Source organism: Populus trichocarpa, chromosome 2, assembly GCF_000002775.5.
Source record: "Populus trichocarpa isolate Nisqually-1 chromosome 2, P.trichocarpa_v4.1, whole genome shotgun sequence".
Lineage (NCBI taxonomy): Eukaryota > Viridiplantae > Streptophyta > Magnoliopsida > Malpighiales > Salicaceae > Populus > Populus trichocarpa.
The window spans coordinates 2,777,775-2,798,459 of record NC_037286.2 but is presented as its reverse complement, the minus strand read 5'-3'; the positions used below and the strand labels follow the sequence as shown (position 1 = coordinate 2,798,459).

Here is a 20,685-nt window from a genome sequence, read left to right as displayed (position 1 = left end):
TATATTTATTGGTACAAGTGAAGAAGATGCATTAACAATCATCCGATTGTATGATAAAAACTTGTTGTCTTCTAAGAACAAACTGATCAGATTGAAAAATGGATTAGCTTTGCAGCCGTATAGGAACGATTTCCATTGCGAACTAAAAACCATCTTCCTTCAGATTTTAATTTTTTTTTATTTAAAATAATTTTTTAATATTTTTAAATCGTTTTGATATGTGAAAAATAATCTTTTAATGTATTTCTCAATTAAAAACACTTCGCTACCACAATTTCACACCCCCTAAATAGCTTGTCATTGTCTTCCATAGAGATCCTAAGGAAGCGCAAGTAGCTTGTGTAAAAGGACAAGTAGGAGCCAGGATGGGAAATAACACAGAGCTGATCAATAATCCTGAGAATAATTGTGAGTATTCCAAAATACTGCCCATAATTTTTGCCTAACATTATAAACAAAAGGAATAAATCTGGGCACTGGAAGCAAATTCATTGTCAAAGCTCTATGTAATCTAGCAAAAATATTCACGAACTTTTCTGCGGAATTGATTCCAGCATCTATAGAGGGACAGTACATGTTGTTCTAAAATGTCCAGTCTGATGGCAGCGGCTGCAATGCACAGTCTGTTTCATGTGCCCCGAAACTTCTGTACAAACTCGCTTTTTTCTTGGTTTAGCTGCTGGTGGTTGAAGAGACTTTGGAGGTTTTATAACGAGTTCGACAGAATTGTTGCCTGCATCGTCTAATCCTACTGATAGTTCCCTCCAAAGGGCTTTATCTGGTATTGGGTGTATGGTTTGTGAATATGCCTTGCGATAATTTGTCACAGTGAAACAGCTTTCAGCAAACCGAGAAACATTCTGCCTGCAAGAGAGAAGAGCTGCCACAGCATGAGCACAGGGCAGCCCACATAGCTGCCATCTTCGGCATGAACAGTTGCGGCTACAGATATTTACTATATGAGAACCTTCAGCAGAAATAACTTCAAATTCAGCATCATCTACTTTGAGAACCTGATGACTGTGTGCGTGCTCAATAGCCACAGACACTTGCCTCTCAGCAGGAGGAACAAGTATGCTTGTCCACTGCGAACTAGTTTCACGACGCTCATTGAACCACATCATCAGCTGTCTACGGATACACTCCATCATTTGAATTATTGGAAGTCCAGATGCTTCCAGTATCAAAGAACCTAATGATTCAACTATGTCAGCTGTTAGATGTCCAAGTCTTTTTCCCTCAAAATATGCTGACGCCCACAGGTGAGGGTCAATTCTTCTAATCCAATGAGCTGCATCCTCTGACAGTTCTTCAATCAGTGTGATTTTCTGTTCAAATTCAATTGCAGTGAGAGCAAAAGCAGCTTCCCAGAGAAGGTTGGCTAGTATGGTATTGTTGAACTCCTTGCTGAAATTGTCGATGAGATGATGAACGCATAATCCATGAAAAGCACTTGGGAAGTGTACTTCTATTCCATCTATGATGCTTTTCTGTCTATCTGATAGAATTGTAAGCTTTGGCATGTTTACTATGTTAGCTTCAAGCAAGTTATGCAGCTCTGAGAGGAACCACATCCACTCAACTTTGCTTTCATCATCAACCACGGCAAATGCCAAAGGAAATACAGCACCCTCTCCATCAAAACCAGTGGCCAAAAGCAAGGTTCCATGGTACTTGCCTTTCAAAAGCATTTCATCAAGAGCGATAAGAGGACAACAAGCATTCAAAAATCCATAAATTGAAGCTTTGAATGAAACAAATAGGCGTTCAAAACTTCTATCAACAGAATTCCCATAAACCACAGCTATACTTCCTGGGTTTGTCCTTCCAATCTGATGACAATACCATGGGAGGAGGTGGAATTCTTCCTCAAATGACTCGTTAACAGCAGCCATGATCCGCTCCTTTGCTCTCCAGGCTTGCTTGTATGATAATGAGATACCATGAACCTGATGAATTTCTTCCAGTATCTCCTTCGGTTTGTAATGAGGGTTTTCCTTGAGGCTCCTTTCAATGGAGTCTGCAATCCACTGGACCGAGGCTTGTTGGTGACCAAGATGTGTAATTCCATCACAAGTATGTTCATTAGGCAAGGTCCTAATTGTGAATGTAGGAACATCTGGAAGCTTTGCAGCATGAATTCGCCAAGGGCATCCCTCACTAGCACATTTAGCCACGAAACGAGTCTTGTCAGATTTAATTGTCTTCATCTCAAAGTGACTAGCAATGGCTGCATCTCTGAGTGCTCTCCGACAGCTGTGCACATCAGGGAACTGTTGGCCAACAGTCAGCTGATGATTGGGAACAGGATCATGGACACGAGACTGAATAACAGGAGTATCAATTACATGGCTCGTCTCCTGATTTTGTTTCACATCTGAACTTGAATTTTCGTGAGAAACACAGTGTTTTTGAATAGCCAATTCATGTTTTTCCATTAAACCTAACCTTCTTCCCTGAGAGATAGGGGTCAACTGATTTTCTTGGTCATCAACATCGTTATGTCCTTGATCAGCATCCAGCTTCACATCACTATCAAAATCCAACCCATTCTCTTCATAATTCTGAACATCTCCATGACGCAGAACCATGTTGTATTGATTGCTCTGATTAACAGCTAGTCTGTGATCATCAATATGACTCGAACCCAAGTCCTGAACATTCAAACTATAATCATCAATGTCTCCCAAACATTGATCCAAAACTGAATCGACACTATTCCCCGGTTTCAAATACTCATTGGGCCTCAGCATTAAATCCCGATTATGCTCAATCATCAAATCATTGCTCTCCATGACTCAAATATATACCTAAAGAAAGCTCCTATAAAAGAAGTACCTGAGCCCAAAATCCATTTGCAAATCAGCATTCTTTTATGTTACTTTTTAGAGCTAAACGATACCAAATTCATCAGAAATTCGTAAGAACAAATGCTTACCTAAAGTCTGCAATAATTTATCTAGAATTTGCTGACTCCCAGGAGACAGCTGGAATTGAAACCCCTCTATATCATCTAAAACACCCCATCTGAATCAACCAAACAACAATTAGACGACATAAAACTAACCATGTGAACTTTGTCGAAACTAAAAAAAAAGTTCAAATTAACTCAAATACCCAGTTTGGTTTCCCATCAAGAAAAACAAGAACAGAGAGAATTGGCCGCAAAAAAGCCACATTAAACACTTGGCTTGTTTAACAAAGTTAAAAACATAACCTTGTGGAGAAAAATAAACATTACCTCAGCTTACACATTCTCAGCAGCCAAACAGGGTACAGCATAAAAAAAACACGTTTTCCAAAGCAAATAAATAATCCCTTTTCTAAAAAAGAACCCTTTTCTTTCCTGGAACTTTTAAACCCAGAACAACACGAAACATGCCCAACCCCAACTTTCCTCAAATTCTTCTCAGCAACCAAACAGAGATTAGGAAAAAAAAAAAACTCACGTAAAAAACCCTGTAGTGTTCTGCAGTATGCAAGGTCTGGCAGAAGCAGCAAAATCAAAGCTTTAAAGCAGACGAGGCACTAATTAAGAGGGGGATAATGGGATTAGTAGGTGATTAAGAGTAATTTAAGAGTTGAATGAAACGGAAAATATATTTTTTTAGGCGGGTAGGTGAGAAGGAATTCGCGCAAAGGGGAAGGGTAGTGAAGGAGAAGACAGGGAATCATTAACAGATTAGAGGGTATACAAAGGAGCAGTTCTGTGCAGTGGACTCGTTAGGCTATCCTATCTTGAGGGTATTTAGGTCATTCTCCTCTCTTAGACGACTCTTCTTCGCTTCTTGCTGCTTTTGATAGAAAAAGTACGTGTACTGTTTACAGTACAGTCACTCGAATGTTAACAGTTGGTGCGACTGCAGCCGTTAGTGCCGGACACAAATCATGTAACTAATGTTGGTCGGTCGGTCGGTCGGTCCCACTTAGGGGTTTTTTTCTCTTTCTTTCTTGATTCAATAATAATAAATATTCTTTTTGACTAGTACGGTGGTCAATCCAAAACGGTTGCAGAAATCCGTTAACTAGGTGACTCACGAATTGATCCAGTATGACATGATGAGTCAACCCGGTATCAAATCAAAACCCAATTTAACCATGTTGCAAATTAGCGAAGAATTGAAGCATCTACACTTGAGCATAGGAATGCAAGAAAAGTTATGAACAGAAAAGATGAAGTCTGCTGCATTACTTATTGCAATCAATTTCATGGCAAGGAGAACTCCCAATGAAATCGAGGGGATGAATTAGTTCCTCAAAAAACAAATCGATTCTAAGCAGCTGCATGCGTTCTATTGCATCCATCAAGAAGCCACTTTTCCCTCTAGCCAACTATTTTCAAGCTTAGGCAGCAGTTCAGAAACCACTTTTTGTAGAGCGATGTGGTTTACTTGACTGTTCCTTCCATTTATGACCATTTTTGACAGAAACGTGATTTCCTCAGTGTTCAAATCTTTTACCAGTTCACTCCAGAATTCATCATCCTCATTGATGTCTGATGCTCTCATGAGTTCAGTTACTTTATCCAAGGTAGCCACATTACGACCAGCACCACAGCCCATGGCAGTTGCAGCACCTACCGCGTTTGCGATCGCCAATGTATGTACCAAGGGCATATTATGGATATAACCAAATGCAATAGCAGCTACAAAACTATCTCCACATCCAACAGTGTCAATGACATTCACCTGATCACATTTTAGAAAACTAATCAAAATCTTACTTTCCATTTGTCAGGACATGCAATGGAAATAAGAGTTACACTAACATGAAATATTGGACTATCCACTCAAGATATAGATCAAGATTTTACTTTCCACTTTTCAAGCTATATGGGTGTAGAAAAGCAAAACTCACATGGTTAAAGATGATTAGTATAAAAGAATGTTCACTACATGGCATGCTCTTGGTTTTTGCATCCTCTCAGGTTTTGACAGCTATAAGGATTCAGCAATGTCCAGTTAATGAGGCAGTGCATGGCTTAAATTAACGATGAACACATTCAAATAAGATGTAATAAAAACATCCTAAAACTAAGGCATGGCTTAAATTAACGATGAACACATTCAAATAAGATGTAATAAAAACATCCTAAAACTAAGGCATTCTATGGGAGAATAAGATGCAAGGTTTCAAGGATATACAATAAGATTGCAGAGTCAAACGACTCTGAAAATCAAAGAAATATCATACCTTGAATGCAAGTGCACAGGATATACTGGACATGGTGACTAGAATTGAGCCCTTTGAACCCATCTTAACAATCACCCATTTCGTGCGTATCCCGTTTTTAAGCAATTCTTTCCCTGCTAGTATTGGGTTTCCTATGCCAGTCAATGACTCAGCCTGGCATATAATTAATGTAACTGAACTAAATCAGAACTGCAGCAAGTAAACTGCTTAAAGAATGCAAGCTCAAAGCACAAATGGAAGAGGAGTTAAATGGTCTAAAGGCAAAGGCGTACAAAACTACCTGCAACAGTCATAAAAAGCTCCAAGATTAACCAAAAAGGAAAGAACTCAAGCGTATAATGGTTAAGGAGAAATCTAAAACTGATATTCTAATTCGTGGCTAAAACACACAAAGGATGCTCTTAGGTTGGATGAGTTTTGAGCATTTTAGTCATGCTGTGTATCCATGAACAAGCATTCCTGAGCCATGTACGATTTCAGTACTTATTGGTTCTATAGAAGTATGCATCAACAATCTGTAGTTGACATCATATCCAAAGAACAAGGCAACAGTTATAGATGAAAATCTTGCAGTAAGGTTCTATGTTAGCATATATATATAGACGTTCAAACACTTCTAGGGAAGAATGGAAAGTGCTTAATAGAACTAGTTCATTTAACAATCAGTTTGCACTATGAAAATTCTTATTTGTTGAGAAATAATAATTTACATATTGACGTTAGTTTCATTGCATGATCCAGACTAGCTCATCCACAACTCTCCATACAACTTTTCAAATTTAGTTAAATGTTTTACATCAAATAGAGGATTCTAAAAATTTGTTTTACCAACCATTCCATGCATGCTCAAACTTTTCTATTATTTTGTAAGACTATAGGTATACACATGTGCCAATATATGGGACATAAACAACCTCACAAGCAAATCTGATCTTATGTTGTTGTTATTATTATTAATATTTTTACTTTGGATAATCTGAATTTTGGAATTGTTTTCAATAGTGGATTAGTTTTGACCTTGCGATAGGAGATTAAAGTGATTGTGTTTTGCTGAGAACTGAAGCTAATCTTGAGACATTCAAATTAAGAAGATTCTTGGTCAAACCTCATCGGATGTTAGAAGAAGAACATCGCTCATCTTCAAGAAATGGCGAAGTGCTTGTCGTTCTTCAGGTGAACCAGTCATAAGACTCTTTCCACGGGGTCCGGGATCAAAGAAAATAGATGTCCCAACGTCAACGGCATAATCTAGAGCTAACATTATCAGACCTGGGGAGAGCTCATCAAAGCCAAAACCATTGCAGAACAGGATCTTTGACTGCTTAATAGCCACCTTTACTTCTCCTGATAATTTACTCATCCAGCTAAAAGCAGGCTCCTTAGAGAAATCTGCTCGACTGAAAACAACAAAAGCGACACAAAGATATCCTGTTGAGCACAAAAGGATGATAGCAATGTATTCTTTTTTTGAATAAAAATAGCAATCTAATTATGCACAGCCAGGAAAGCTTTTACCTACAAAATCCATGTCTTTGCAAAGGGTCAACAAGAACCCAGCACAAAAGGGTCTCATACGAGGCACTAGAACTATCAACAATATCATCATCTTCACTCATACCAACCATGCTAATCCTCTCCTCGCGAAGCACATCTAGCAAAAACTGCCCATATATTTCATCACCCACATGACCAATCGTGGCGCAATGAAGTCCCAATCTTGCAGCTGCTATAGCCATATTGCAGTTACCGCCAGCTTCCCAGTATTTCTACTTGCAAAAGAAATCACTTTTAAGAACAAACTACAACCAATATAGACAAATGGGTCACTAATGCAATTGCTTTCCCATGTCATTCTTAAGATAACGAGTTAAATGCTAATTTATTTTCCAAAAGTAACATTAATCAACCCTAAACCAAATCAACAGCAAACATAAACAAATGGGTTACTTAATGAAAGACTCAAACTTTATTTCTTTTCCTTGTTGTTATTATTTGGATGCAAATCATTTCCTCATATTAAATACTAACATCATTACCTCAACTTGCAAAAATCACATAAGAATCAATCAAAAAACAAATGAAAAGCTAATATAGATAAAAGGAACTAAACCTCATTCCTTTCAGCATATAATAATCAAAATATATTCTGCAAAAACCATATTAATCAACAAGGAAACAAATTAAAAGCTACTAATACGATACTCAAACTTTATGTTTTCCAATGGAATTTATACTGGGCACTGACTGAATCCAAAAATTAAGTAATTAAAATTAGCTAAAAGAAGAGCAAACGGTACCCTATCAGGTGGAGACTTGGACAGCTCTTGCATATAAGCAAAACGAGCCTCACGAGAACGAGGGGGCAATTTTGGAACATTAAGAACAATATCAACACACAGATTTCCCAGAGTGGCAACATCAATACTTTTCAGACCAACACTCCTTAATTTCCAGTCATGAATAGCAGCACCGTTACCGTTAAAAGGGACAAGCGAGGCCGAACCATGACTGGGGACGGAAAGTTGGATTCCTTTGCAGGTGAAAACGGAGTGGTGGTGGTGATGGAGTCCTCCAGTGTTTGGAGGGGAAAAAGGGAGGATAAAATGTCTAGGGTGAAGAGGGGGAGAGAAGATCGGGTGAGAAGAGGGTGCATGGTAAGGGAGTGGAGATTCGAGGGTTACAGTGCAGTGATGCATTCAGGGGTGGAAGGAGATTGAGAGGAAAGAAGAAGAATGGAAGGAAATTGAGAGGAATGTGTTAATATTTAAGGATGTTTTTTGTTTTTTTGATCTACTCTTGTTGTTGTCGAGAGTGTTCAAGTGGAGACTGCAACCTTTTTTCGAAGTGCTGTTGTCTAGGAATCTTTGACGATCAACTTTTGGTTCTTTGGATTTTCTTTCCTTAATTTCCTTTCCCTTGCAAGGTTTCATTTTTAATATTTCGAATTCATTAATAAGGAGAAATTAGAGAAAAAATAGCTCCATTGATTATCCTTCATTCATGTGCATGCATGATAGAAGCTTTACTGTTTTTAATTATATATTTTAATATTGTAAACACGAATAATTTTTTTTTATTCCTTTTTTAATATTCCAACACTTAAAATTAGGATAAATCTCTTTCACCCTACTTGTTACATTATTTTTTAAAATGCTTTTTTACTCAAAAATATATTAAAATAATATATTTTTTAAAAAATTATTTTTAATATCAGCACATCAAAATAATATCAAAATATATTAATTTGAAGTAAATAAAAAAATAAAAAAAAATTTAATTTTTTTTAAAACATTTTTAAAATAAAAAAAATAGAGCTTTTATATTTCGGGTTTTATCCTTGCTAACTTAGATTTATTTTCATACTATATATCATCTCGTATCTGAATAAAAAAGAGGCTGTAAGAAAAAGAAAATTCTGTGAATGCAATAGTCATGGATGATTTGCTAGTAGCTTGGCCAAGAAGAATGTGAACAAAGCAGAAGTGGGGGATGCGATTACTGGATCCCAAATAACAAAATATATCCATTGAATTCCAATAGGTGAATTAGGTCATTTTGAAAGTCAAGAAGTCTTGTAGTCATGGCATTGGAATCTCATGATTTAATTATTGTGGGCGAATTTTCATTTCTAAACCTATCCCAACTCACTATATTATATTGTAAATTGTAATTTGTAATTAAATGAAATATACTTGCCTCACAGGAAAGAACCCTGCGAATTTCTAGGTAAATTCTATTTGTTTTTGCATTTCAAAAATATTTTTTAAAAAATTAAATATTTTTTATTTTTTTGTTTTAAATTAATATTTTTTAGTGTTTTATGATTACTTTGATGCGCTAACATCAAAAATAATTTTTAAAAAATAAAAAATAATTTTAATATATTTTCAAGTAAAAATCCAGTTAAAAGCGAGCAGACACGCTAGATTCACATTCTAGTTTCCTCTCTCTCTGGATGAGAATACATGCTGTTAAAAGGTGATTCTAAAGTAGCAAAGACCAAGTTGCAAATCCCCAAGAGATATTCCAAAACAATCCTGAGTTGCAATAATTAAGCTCAGCACCACAAATCAATCTCTTGTAAGCAAAGGTACAAACACATGATATGCTCATCCTAATTGCAGAAAGACTACCAGGCTACCAGTATGATGCCTTGAGCTACAAGTTTTTCCTTCAAAACCTATGTGGGTTTTTACAATTTTGAAAAGGTTTTTCCTCCTATGATGACTTCGGTAAGAATTAATTGAGTTATGTGAACAAAAGTGTTTCAAATACTTATCTGTAACCTAAAAATGAAGTCACCAGTAAGTCACTGTAGCAGCAGGATTCCCTTTTTGTGACCATTCAAGAATAAATGAAATCTTATATTAGTGCTATAACTTCAAGAAAAATTAAAATCAATGTCCATATGGTGGCTAGACTGGAAATGATGTCAGGAAAGACCAACACATACCCCCATTGTTCCACACACTTGTAGTGTAGTTAAATAATCTCGAGAGAGAACAGAGTCACTGGCTGAGATCTGGAGCAAATTGCTCTCAACTTTTCATATGCCCTAATCCTAAAATACATTAACTTATTCAAACGACGAAAAGGACAAGAGATGTTAAAATTGGCATGCTATAGCAGCTAAGGAAATTGGAAAATCATGAACAAGTAATCGATGGCTACAAGATCGTTGTCAAGGGAGGGGAGGAAAATTGTTCTTCTAGCAAAGTTTTTACAGATTAATCTCTGGGTGGAGAGTTTGTTCCTTCGCCAATTCCTCAAGTTTGCTGACAACATTTTGTGCTGTATCACCATATGCTTTGGAGATCACAGAATCAGGTGCTGAAATTACAACAGGGACACCTTCATCGGAACCTTTTCTAATGTCTACTTCCAATGGTATCTGAAAAATCATAATGTCAATGAAAGTAATTGCTAGTTACAAATTAAGTAGAGCCATCAAAAGGTTGCGTTCATCATGTCCAAAGTAAATCAAAACATAAGACAGCTTGGAATGTGCCGAAGATGCAACAAGAAGACTAAGACAAAAAGAATATCAGAATTCCTCGTTTTCCAAAAATACTGAACCAAGGTCCAGCACCTCAAGGACACTTTAAGCTGTTTTTTTTTATAAAAAAAATTGGCATACCTCACCGATTAATTTGTAACCCATTGAAGCAGCTGCATTTCTAGTTCCTTCTTTCCCAAAAATGAATGAAGGCTCACCACAATGTGGGCATTTGAAGAAACTCATGTTCTCTACAAATCCCAAAATCTGTAAACGTCATTAGAATACTTATAAATAGATTATTTAAAGCAGGTTTTATTTCCTTTACTATAGAAGATGACAAACAATAGAATATAAATCCCATATCCCTCCATGGCAAGTAACAGATGCACTTGCTTTCAGTTTAGGGACAGCACATGCATGCAAGAGAAACATATCCATCCACCAACGGATGCTAGCATGTTTCACATGCATATTGAGCCCCAAAACTTATAAATGCATTGTCTGTTGTAACCATTGTGATTTATAACCAAAACTCTCATGGCACCGATCATAATCAGCTTTTATGCACCATCCCATAATTCTCCATTATCTAAGCCAATTTACTGATTTTTTTCACTAGTTGCTGAATGAAATGACATCTTCAGATTTTAGCAAAAGAAATGATCATACAGGAACATCAACTTTAGAGAACATATTAGCTCCTCGACGTGCATCCATCAAAGCAATATCTTGTGGAGTTGAAACAATCAATGCACCTGTACAAGCAGAATATATGTTACCAAATCAGAGTCACTTGTTGACAATAAAATAAGAAAAGCTTTCTTTTTTGGCCCCTACTTGGATATAGGGTGTTATATAACATGTGGAAAACAGGTTGAATGAATCAACAAAAGCACATGGAGATCATCACAATTTTTGCACTTAATTATCAAGGCAAAGGTTTTACTGCTTATGGAATAGTTGGAATGAAACCAATATATTTCCACAACAATATAATGAGAAAAAAGCCAAATGAAATATTCAGCTAAATCATTTTCAATATAATGGTCACAGTGTCAGCATAATGGCAGTCATCAATTAGATAATTAAATCAGCACAACTACTTTAAAGAAACCTAAACTGGAAATGGAGAGCATTGCTTCTTTTTTCCCTTGGCTAATTGAAAAAAGCTTTGCTCACCAGAGAGCTGCAGATTTTGAGTCATGGTTAGTTGTGCATCGCCAGTGCCAGGGGGCATATCCACCACAAGAATGTCAAGATTTCCCCAATCAACTCCCCTAGTCATTTTGGCAAGAGCACTCATCACCTGCACTAAAAGAAAAGGGAAAATATCATCTTTACATTAATTAACAACAAATTGTTGAAATTTTGTTTAAGTTGTTCATAAGATCACTTAATGTAGATCGCATCCCATCTGAAAGATGAATTAACCTAATGAAGGAAATATCTAACAGACTACCGTACCATGGGACCTCTCCATACAATAGGGGCATCCTTCTCAACAAGAAATCCCATTGACATGCACTTAACTCCATAGTTCTCAATTGGAATCATCTTTTTATCTGCAAGAGTGAGCGAGAAGGAAAGTTATGTTCCTCTCTTACATGTGTTTGGGTGTGATCTTGTATGACCTCAAGTTCCCACTAGATGTTAAATTCATACAACTTCTAGCAATGCTGAAGAATACTGAAGTAAAAGAAATTAAAAGAACAAGAACTCATTCTCTGACATTTGCATCTGCCATGCATGAATAACGAGAGTGAGAGGAGGGAGGATCAAAGATGACTTGCAGGATAAATTCACTTGCTCGTGTATTTCAGTATGTTTTCAAAATACACATTAAGCAAGGTACAAAGCACAGTACATAATTCAATAGTGAAAATGAGAAATGAGAACGCTGAAGTATGAAATCGACTAAAGTTAGGAAACAATCTTAAAATAGCTCAGGAACAACTTCTTACTATCTCAAACCCCTTGCTATTACACTTACAAGATCAACTTATTGATATCCATATAAACTGCTACCATAAATTGACAACGTACCTTCTTGAACACATTAGAAAATTAAAGCATTACCTTCAGTAATATCTGGCTTCCTGTCAATCTTCATCATCATAGGAACAGATGGTCCATAAACATCAGCATCAAGCAGGCCCACCTTTAGTTGGCAATTCTTAGCAAGTGCAACTGCCAAATTAACTGCAGATCCAACAGTATGCTTAAATGAATCCAATCAATCAGCATTTAATCATATGTATAAAGACAAGGCATATAACACGGTAATCGCATTTAAATTCAAAGAAACCGATCTCTAGTCGCACAACTCACAATTTGAAGTTAGTTTCCACCTTCCACTACTCTTTAAAACATCACATAAAAAGCAAATATTTCGAAATGAAAACTAATGAAGTAGTCATTTCACAAAAATTAGCACACAATCATTGACCCAGAAGTTGGAACATTATGTAACCACCAAATTGCCTCATCAGCTCAGCAAAACTGACAAAAAGAAATGAAATTTCTCCTTCATGCAAACATTTATCACCTGCCCCAAATCCCAACACGTATCTTCTCCATATTAGTCTGACAACACAAAAAAAGACTTCTTTTTAACAAGAATCATGAAAAAAAAACTTGTTTAAAAGCTCCAAATGAAACAAACGCTTTCAACTCAAGTCCCCCAAGACTAGAAAGTAGGAAAAACATGAAAAAAAAGATGGAAACCAAAAACAAATACCAGCAGTGGTGGATTTTCCAACGCCACCTTTACCAGAAGCAACAGCAATAACATCCTTAACCCCTTCAAGCCGCAACTGTGATCTCTTAAACGTCCCTGAGTAGCCTCTAATACCTCCAAGCCTCTGCAATCCAAACCCACCTCATCATCATCATCTCCATCAAATTATGAAAACCAAAAAAGTAAGAAATCAAATAAAAAACACAAGACTTAAACTTACACATAAAGATCCCAAGAATCCCTTCATCAATCCAACCTTGCTCAAGAGTGGAGATGAAGGAGAGAATATAAAGCTGGGCCAAGGGATTTACTTACCTGGACTGGGTAAATGGGCTATAAAAGGCCCGTGTCGTAGGTTGGCGGTTCGCTCAGGCCTACGCCTGTGTTCTCCCGGCCCTTGTCCAATTAATACTAATTTTTGAAAACATGATGGGCCTTGAACGTGATATTATTCTGTTAATTGGTTTGGGTTTTTTTAGAGAGGGGTGACATCGAAAGTTTCTTGTAAAAACCTCTGTTACAAATATTAAAAAGCAAACTTGGTTGGACTCGAAAAATTAACTTGGTGCCTCTCTTACAAATATTAAAAAGCAAACTTGGTTGGACTCGAAAAATTAACTTGGTGATTATTAATTCTAGAATTTAGTTTAAATTAAGTTTTATATTAAATAAGAAGAAAGTTAACTCTGTAAGTTAATTGATTAATTTACAATACCTAACAAAAATCTTAATTTATCTTTTTTTTTATATATATAAAATATCATTTTAAATTAACGGTTTTATAAAGTAAAAATCTCAACCCGATTTATTTTTGTATTTTTAATTTTTTTTAAAATAATATATTTTTAAAATTAATTTGAATTAATTTGGTTAATCCATTTAACTTGTGAGTGTGATTCAACCATTCAATCAGTTCCTATTCCTAGTTTAATAATTTTGAAAAAAAATACTATATTATATATATATATATATATATATATATATATAAAATCATGATTGAAGTATTAATGTCTATGATGTGATGGTAGTATTAATGTGATGGACATCATTGAATTTGAACAAATTAATCGGCATTTGTAGCAGCCTCTAATGATAGGTTTGCAATGTTAGAAGATTATGCTGATCTTCCGACCCATTTTTCAATCCTTAATGATTTGTCAAAATCGATTATTGAAATCTGAAAGATTCTTCAAAACGGAAAAGAAACAGAGCTAATTAGAACTCTTTGAAATGTTCCATTGCTGCTTTCAACTATCCACTATGAAGATGGCTAGATGTAAGTTGTGGAGATCCATTTTCTGAACAAAAAAGAAAGCTGTGCGTTAGTAGTTGAGGTCCATTTTCTTTCTCTGCTTTGCATGATGATTTAGGCATTGAAGCATAAGATATTAATCATGATTATTTTTATATATAACAAGTAATTTATGCTTCGATATAAGTCCGATTCAACGCCGAGGGCCTGCCTTGAACAAGATGGTAATAAGAACAAGTTACAAGTATAACTTCATGAACATTTCGGTTAGAAAGTTTAGATCTTTCCTTTTATCCTATTGAATTCAGAACTTAACATTAAAATGTATGTAATTTATAAGTAATTTATGTTTAAGAATGTCTTTGATCTCACTAAATATGTAAAATCTAATAATATCTCTAAGCCTGGAACCATATAATTATCAAAGACACGGTCACTCATTTTTCTCAGTAATAATCAACCACCTTATAAATCTCCCTCTTATCTGTACTTTCATTTCTCTCTTTTCTAATTTTATTCTCAAATTTGTAATCTTTTAATATGGCAGTGTTCTTCTATTCTCTTCCTCTATAAATTCCATCGTGTCCCAGGTACATTTTATTCCTTCTCAGGTTTTCATTTTGTTGCCTATCATCGAAACGCTTGTTCTAAAGTGCAATTTTTTTTAAAAAAAAATCTGTGTTGTAGTTGCCTTGTACAGTGTATTTCTCATTGACCCTCTTGCTTTGCATGTATAATGTTTGGTTTAGCCCGTTCTTAACCTGTCGGCATTTGTGTTTTCAACGTTGAAAAGGTGCAGATCATGCATGAAGAAATGTTAGTAAATTCATGATTATGAGAAATTCAGAAGTAATAATCTGTTGTTTCTGGGAGGGACTAAGTATAAAGGCAATCTCAAAAGTGAATCTGGTTGGGCTTCTTAGCATTAATCGGTTTGGTTTGCACATTTAATTTGATGTTTGTCATCATTATGGTGGTTGTTAGCTGATTCTAATATTATGTTGTGCAGTTGGGTTCGGTGGAGGATCTTTTTCTTTATGGTGATTAGTATTCTTCTTATTGGTTGTAGGTTGATTTCATTACTGCATTGGGCAACTGGCTAGGGCTAAATCTGTACTGTTTTTTTTTTGAATTCAGAGTCAGGTTTCCATCTCTTTGAAGGTTTTTGAAGAATTTGTTCGAACTGTCCATTTTTATGAGGGTTTTTCCCAGTTCACGATCCTTTTATTTGTGCCTTGTTTAACATTAAAACATGTGTAAAAGTGGACAGTAGAGTTGAGTATCCTTTTATTTCTAAGATTTTTCTACTTTATCTCAGAAGTAATTTAGCTATTTCTGAGATTTAATTGTTTCTGGTTTCTGGGGGTTGTGGCAACTTGCTGCATTGAATTTAGACAATATGCATTTGTATGATTGGTGAATTCAGTATTTTGGTGAATAATAGCCTTTTTTTATATTCAGTGAATTCAGAAATTCATGAAGTGTTAGTGTGTTTCCGGTGGAAATGGCTGCAACTGGCACTTCATTTATTAAAGTACAGAGGAATCTGCAGAGGTTCACAACAGTTCTACAATCTGCAGCTTGTGAATGGTTTTTGCTCTTTTGGCTGCTTATTGATGCTGTACTCTCGTATCTGCTAACAAAATTTGCAAGTTATTGCGGATTGCAAATACCTTGCATGTTTTGTTCCAGGCTCGATCATTTTCTGGGAAATGAAAAACCTGGATTTTATAAAAAATTAATTTGCAGCAACCATAGATCTGAAATATCATCCTTGATTTCTTGTCACATTCATGGGAAGCTTGCTGATGGCTACGGTATGTGTGAGGAATGCCTATTGTCATCCACTATGAAAAGCGTACCAAGCCCAGACATAAACAGGCTGTTGATGGGTAAGTTTGGGTTTGATATTGGTGCTCCTGGTTTCCAGAACTCATTGCAGAACAGGGAGCTTGTTTCTGGTTCTGTTGGTACGAGGATGTGCTCATGTTGCAAGAGATCAAGACAAACTTCCAACAGAATAGCCCAACTGAAATCACCTAGGAGTGGGATGACTAAGCCCAATATTCCTTTGGCCCGTCATCTGACCCACCGTGAAAATGTAAGGAAAAAGAGAAAGAAATTTCCTGGGTCTGTAACATCTCACCGTCTTGTAAGGTGTGATTACAATCCCCGCTCTCATGTAGGATACGCTGAGCTCAAGTTCACTTTTGATTCTGATTCTGAATTTCCATTTTTTGGTGATGATGAAGGCAGTAGTATTGGTAACAAAATGAAAGAGCTGAAGGAAGAGTCCACAGTTCCACCCAAAACACTGACTGATGGTATAAGCTCAGAGAAGATGACGCATCATTCCTTGAGAAGCTTGGCTTCTGATGTTGATCTGAACCGGCAGCAAGCTGATCATGAAAACTGTCCTTCTGCACTACCTGAGCTTATTTCTTTAGATGGTTGTCCTACATCCAGTGTAATGGAGGCTACTTCTGGAGTGTCATCAGTGAGAAGTGAGCTCAAGTTTCCTTTCTTTCAGAACTACAATCTTTCTGCACTCTCTGATCTCATGTCACTCGTAGTTCCCTCATCATTTAGTGCTGTTGAAGGTCCTCTGGAAGCATCAGAAAGGAATTGTAAGTTCTCCATATCTTTCTACTTGTCTTTTCTGTGTGCTGTGTGAGGATAACTGTTTTATAAGCAACTTATTTCCATCCTGGAATTGTTTCTAGCAGCAGACTACACTGGAACAGGTGACAGGCGATACATAGCCATCAACAAGCACAAGGAAATTTCCAAATTAACTACGTCAATCAGAGGAGGTGATCAGGTTGCTACTGAAGTACCTTCCATAAATTCATGTAATGTGGATCTGATTGATGTGTGGAAGCCTGCTGCCAATAGCGAGGAAGGAGAAGCTCACACTTTTATGGCAGAAAAAGGGACTGCGAATGAACATGAAAGAGTTGATGAAAATTTGGAGTTGCCAACAGAAAATGTTTTCGCTGAAGTGCCTGATTTATCATTGAATAATAAAATCAATGGGGTGGAAGGTCGTGGGGATGAATTGGAGATGAATGATGCTTTGGGGCCTAATGGAGTTCAGACGCTCCAGACTGAAAGAGCTGAATCATCTGGTCTTGAATCTCTCGATGGAAGCTTTGTCAGTGACATTGAAGGTGAAAGTATTGTTGATCGGTTAAAGCGACAAATGGAGCATGATAAAAGACGCATAAGCGCTTTGTATGAGGAATTAGAAGAAGAAAGAAGTGCTTCTGCGATTGCTGCAAATCAGGCAATGGCCATGATCAATAGGCTGCAAGAGGAGAAGGCAGCACTTCATATGGAGGCCCTGCAGTACCTAAGAATGATGGAAGAGCAAGCAGAGCATGACGTAGAGGCCCTTGAGAAAGCTAATGATCTTCTGGCTGAGAGGGAGAAACAAATGCAGGACTTGGAAGCAGAGATAGATTTTTTGCAATTAAACACCCCCGATGAACCAATGGCGGAGACAATTCATGTAAAAAGTTACGATCTGAAGGAGAAAAATATGAGTTTAGAGAATACTTCCAAAGGCGATGATGATACCAATGTTACTTGTAGCTCATCGTTTAGGGAGGTCTTGAATGACAGTGAAAAACCTGCTACTGTCAAATCTTTCTTGTCAGAATATGATGATGAACAGTTGCTCATTTCACAACGTTTGAAGGGTTTGGAGAGGAAACTTCATCAATTTGCATCTCATGGGGCTTCACAATTCGTGTCTAATGGTGATTATTCCGAGGAAGCTCATGGAGCTCTCAACGAGGGAGAATCTCTTGACTATGAGGGGAGCCGAACAAATGATCAGACAAAGGAGGATAGTTTGTCAACGCAAAAGGATTCACCTGTATCTAATAGAAGCCTCCCTGCCCATGAAACGTCCAGCGCTTTAATTGCCAAAGATCAAGATGTTTAACGAAAGTAATCATCCAGTTTTCAATGGACAAAAACCCTCCGAGCAACATAACGAGATTGATTTGGTTGTTCTTGAAAAGGAGATATCAGACCTTAATGGGAGATTGGAAGCACTTGAATTTGATAAGAATTTTCTGGAGCATGCTTTCAATTCTCTTCAATCTGGAAAAGAGGGACTGCAGTTTGTTCAAGAAATAGCTCATCATCTGCAAAAATCGCGGAAAATGGGGATGAGAAATAGTGACCAATCTGTTCCTTGAGTTTCTATTCTTCGTTATGAGGTTAGTATATCCATTGTAATATTTCCTTTTGCTTCCATGCGTGCATGTTATTGTTCTAACTGCTACTACAATTGCTAGCTGAAACATGATAACCTAGAAAAGCCTGTTCCAAATAGAAACATACATATATTTGCGAGCATGCACGCACCTCTGTCGCTATGCACCCCCGCGCACACACTGAGTGAGAGAGAGAACACTTTCTTGTGCTTTTGATCTCATATCAAGCCCCCTCATAGAAGCAATTTCGATTCTTCAGTAGATCAAGATGACTGATGAGAACTCACATTAATAAAGCCTTTTTTCTACGCACAGAAGATGAACTGGAATGGTAAGCATAACGGTTCTTGTAAACATTCTGCACAGGTATGATACTGTTCCGTGTCTTGATTAACAAGGCGAGAATCCATGAATTGCTTCAGGACAACCCTGAAGTGCTTATTCAGAAATTAGTAACGCTACAGTCTACATCTTTACGGGCATAGGGAGTTTTATTATCAGCCTTCGATAATTTTAAAACTCTCCCCTTGGCATGGAAGATGGTCTTACTACTAACCCTTGCCAAATCTATTTATTATGTTAAAGCTTGCTGTGGTGGAGAATCTGAACCATGTGGTACAGAATATTGCTTTGAAATGGTTTTTTTTACTAACAATAATTAGGTCCTTTCGATCTCTCATTATGATTATGATTTTGGAATCATATGTCTGGGCCACTACTAACTTCACGTGGAAAGTTCTTTTGCAATTTGCAATAGTCTCTGTCTGATCATGCCTCGAAACTGCTCAAAATTAACTCCCAGTTATTGGGAATGGCGTGCTTAAGGCATAATTAATTAAGATATCAACTTTATTACAGCATAATACATGTGCTTAGAGAGGAAAATGAAAACTCGATTTATTCATGATTATGGCTACCGATTTTGTTTGATAATTTTCGTGATGTCCCTCCAAAAAGGTGGACTAATAATATGTGTGCTATATCTTAGCCAATCTAAGGAACTGATCGAGTCACAACCCCTTGTTCATTGACCCAAACCCTGTTGCACCTAAAATCCTTGGTCACTGGAGTTCCTTCTCGCAAGACAATTGCATCAACATTTCTGTTCTCTCTCTCAATGGTAGCCGCCGCCGCCTCCCCATATGCCCTAACCAGCTCTGGCCACGAACTCTTACCTGAAAGTTTCCATCATAATGATATTTGCTATCACAATGTATAACACTTCAAACTCAGAGAGGAAAACAAAAGGGCGTGCATAATTTCCTTAGCCTTACCTGGACACCGAGACGCCATTGCTCACCCTTCGCCCGGCTGCTGAGTGTTGAGAATTGAGTGAGTTGTTGCCCCCTTGATACAATAGCTAGCTAGGTTGCTTTTCAAAGCAAGATCTGAGCCGGTATCTTTGAATGTTGGCATACTGACTTGGCCCTATTAATGCTCCAATATTTAATACATTAAAAAAAGGCTATGTGTACAGTTTTTGTTTGACTTTGATACATTTATTTTGAAAAAGATCTTTTATATTTGTTTTTTTCTATTTGTTTTTGCATTTTTGGTCGTTGCAGACGTGTTCAGTTTTGTACGCAGTGTTTAAATTGAGACACCATTACAGGCGGAGGTGTTCTCCTTTGCAATCTTGCTAGACCCATAATCTCTACAGGTGTTATGCTTTTTTTGGATAATCATCGAGATCTACAGGTGTTATGCTAGTTGCATGGCATTTTGTCTTCAAGCTATTCCTCCATTAATTATAAGCTAAGCTGAATGTGTTGGCAGCATGGGATGGCCCAAACCCTCGGCAAGTGTAAGAAGAAAGGTCAAGTGATATTGATAAAATATATAAAAGGCTAATCATTCAAATAATAGAAGACGTAGGCTTTAAAAAGTTATCTCTTGTTATCAGTAAAAGTTTAAGCTGCTAAATAGAGATTTTAAAATAGTTTTCGATGCTTTAATCACGCAAAACTACTATGCAAAGACTTCCAAACATACTCAATTAATTATCATGGAGAAAGAACAGCATATTTATATGATAAACACACCAAAATTTGCATAGCTAAATGATAAATGATGAGAAATATAAATTGTCTCGAATTTATTTCTAAACAGAAAGTTTCCAGAGTACTGCTTTATGTGGCTTACCGGCCGGTGCAAAAGTCATCTGCCATCTTTCCTTTCTCTTACGGTGCGATGGGAAGGGGAGGAAATGGAACTGTATATATAGGCGAGGGGCAGGGAGAGTTTTCTACTTTGAGATTGACATGGGACACTATCTTTA

The 20,685-nt window shown here is 36.8% G+C and overlaps 4 protein-coding genes across 6 annotated transcripts; 1 reads left to right on the top strand and 3 right to left on the bottom strand.

Annotated features, from left to right (window-relative positions):
• Positions 1 to 366: 366 nt before the first annotated feature.
• On the bottom strand, positions 367 to 3,924 carry LOC18096137 (uncharacterized). Of its 2 annotated transcripts, none has more exons than XM_024595466.2 (3): positions 3,242 to 3,924; positions 2,939 to 3,027; positions 367 to 2,838 (listed from the first exon to the last, which is right to left on the bottom strand). In XM_024595466.2, exon 3 carries the CDS (start codon positions 2,793 to 2,795, stop codon positions 558 to 560), a length of 2,238 nt encoding a protein of 745 aa, XP_024451234.2. In that variant the 5' UTR covers positions 2,796 to 2,838; positions 2,939 to 3,027; positions 3,242 to 3,924; the 3' UTR covers positions 367 to 557. The 2 variants fall into 2 exon arrangements, with proteins under 2 accessions (XP_024451234.2, XP_024451233.2); XM_024595465.2 differs by having other exon boundaries at positions 3,450 to 3,924.
• A 151-nt stretch (positions 3,925 to 4,075) lies between these two features.
• Positions 4,076 to 8,082, bottom strand: LOC7479988 (fructokinase-1). The gene is made up of 5 exons (XM_002300757.4): positions 7,491 to 8,082; positions 6,709 to 6,959; positions 6,299 to 6,590; positions 5,194 to 5,346; positions 4,076 to 4,688 (listed from the first exon to the last, which is right to left on the bottom strand). The coding sequence occupies exons 1-5, from the start codon at positions 7,887 to 7,889 to the stop codon at positions 4,305 to 4,307; spliced, it is 1,479 nt and encodes a 492-aa protein (XP_002300793.4). The 5' UTR covers positions 7,890 to 8,082; the 3' UTR covers positions 4,076 to 4,304.
• A 1,569-nt stretch (positions 8,083 to 9,651) lies between these two features.
• LOC7471992 (iron-sulfur protein required for NADH dehydrogenase, mitochondrial) lies at positions 9,652 to 13,230 on the bottom strand. Of its 2 annotated transcripts, none has more exons than XM_002300756.4 (8): positions 13,150 to 13,230; positions 12,930 to 13,053; positions 12,269 to 12,391; positions 11,657 to 11,754; positions 11,372 to 11,498; positions 10,862 to 10,947; positions 10,331 to 10,456; positions 9,652 to 10,084 (listed from the first exon to the last, which is right to left on the bottom strand). In XM_002300756.4, exons 1-8 carry the CDS (start codon positions 13,174 to 13,176, stop codon positions 9,914 to 9,916), a joined length of 882 nt encoding a protein of 293 aa, XP_002300792.2. In that variant the 5' UTR covers positions 13,177 to 13,230; the 3' UTR covers positions 9,652 to 9,913. The 2 variants fall into 2 exon arrangements, with proteins under 2 accessions (XP_002300792.2, XP_024450498.1); XM_024594730.2 differs by having other exon boundaries at positions 10,336 to 10,456.
• A 1,914-nt stretch (positions 13,231 to 15,144) lies between these two features.
• LOC7479987 (probable myosin-binding protein 4) lies at positions 15,145 to 19,930 on the top strand. The gene is given in 3 exon segments (XM_024595153.2): positions 15,145 to 16,808; positions 16,908 to 18,126; positions 18,128 to 19,930. Coding segments are annotated over 3 exon segments (2,604 nt in total). The 5' UTR covers positions 15,145 to 15,685; the 3' UTR covers positions 18,390 to 19,930.
• The last annotated feature ends 755 nt before the right edge of the window (positions 19,931 to 20,685 follow it).

Coding starts and splice junctions, on each gene's coding strand:
- LOC18096137 (XM_024595466.2), bottom strand. CDS start 2,795: ATGGAGAGCAATGATTTGATGATTGAGCATAATCGGGATTTAATGCTG.
- LOC7479988 (XM_002300757.4), bottom strand. CDS start 7,889: ATGCATCACTGCACTGTAACCCTCGAATCTCCACTCCCTTACCATGCA. Junction 6,960..7,490: donor CCAAGTCTCCACCTGATAGG/GTACCGTTTGCT, acceptor TTTTGCAAGTAG/AAATACTGGGAAGCTGGCGG. Junction 5,347..6,298: donor TTCTTCTAACATCCGATGAG/GTTTGACCAAGA, acceptor ATTATATGCCAG/GCTGAGTCATTGACTGGCAT.
- LOC7471992 (XM_002300756.4), bottom strand. CDS start 13,176: ATGAAGGGATTCTTGGGATCTTTATGT. Junction 12,392..12,929: donor TGGAAAATCCACCACTGCTG/GTATTTGTTTTT, acceptor TTGGATCTGCAG/TTAATTTGGCAGTTGCACTT. Junction 11,499..11,656: donor TTGTATGGAGAGGTCCCATG/GTACGGTAGTCT, acceptor CTTTTAGTGCAG/GTGATGAGTGCTCTTGCCAA.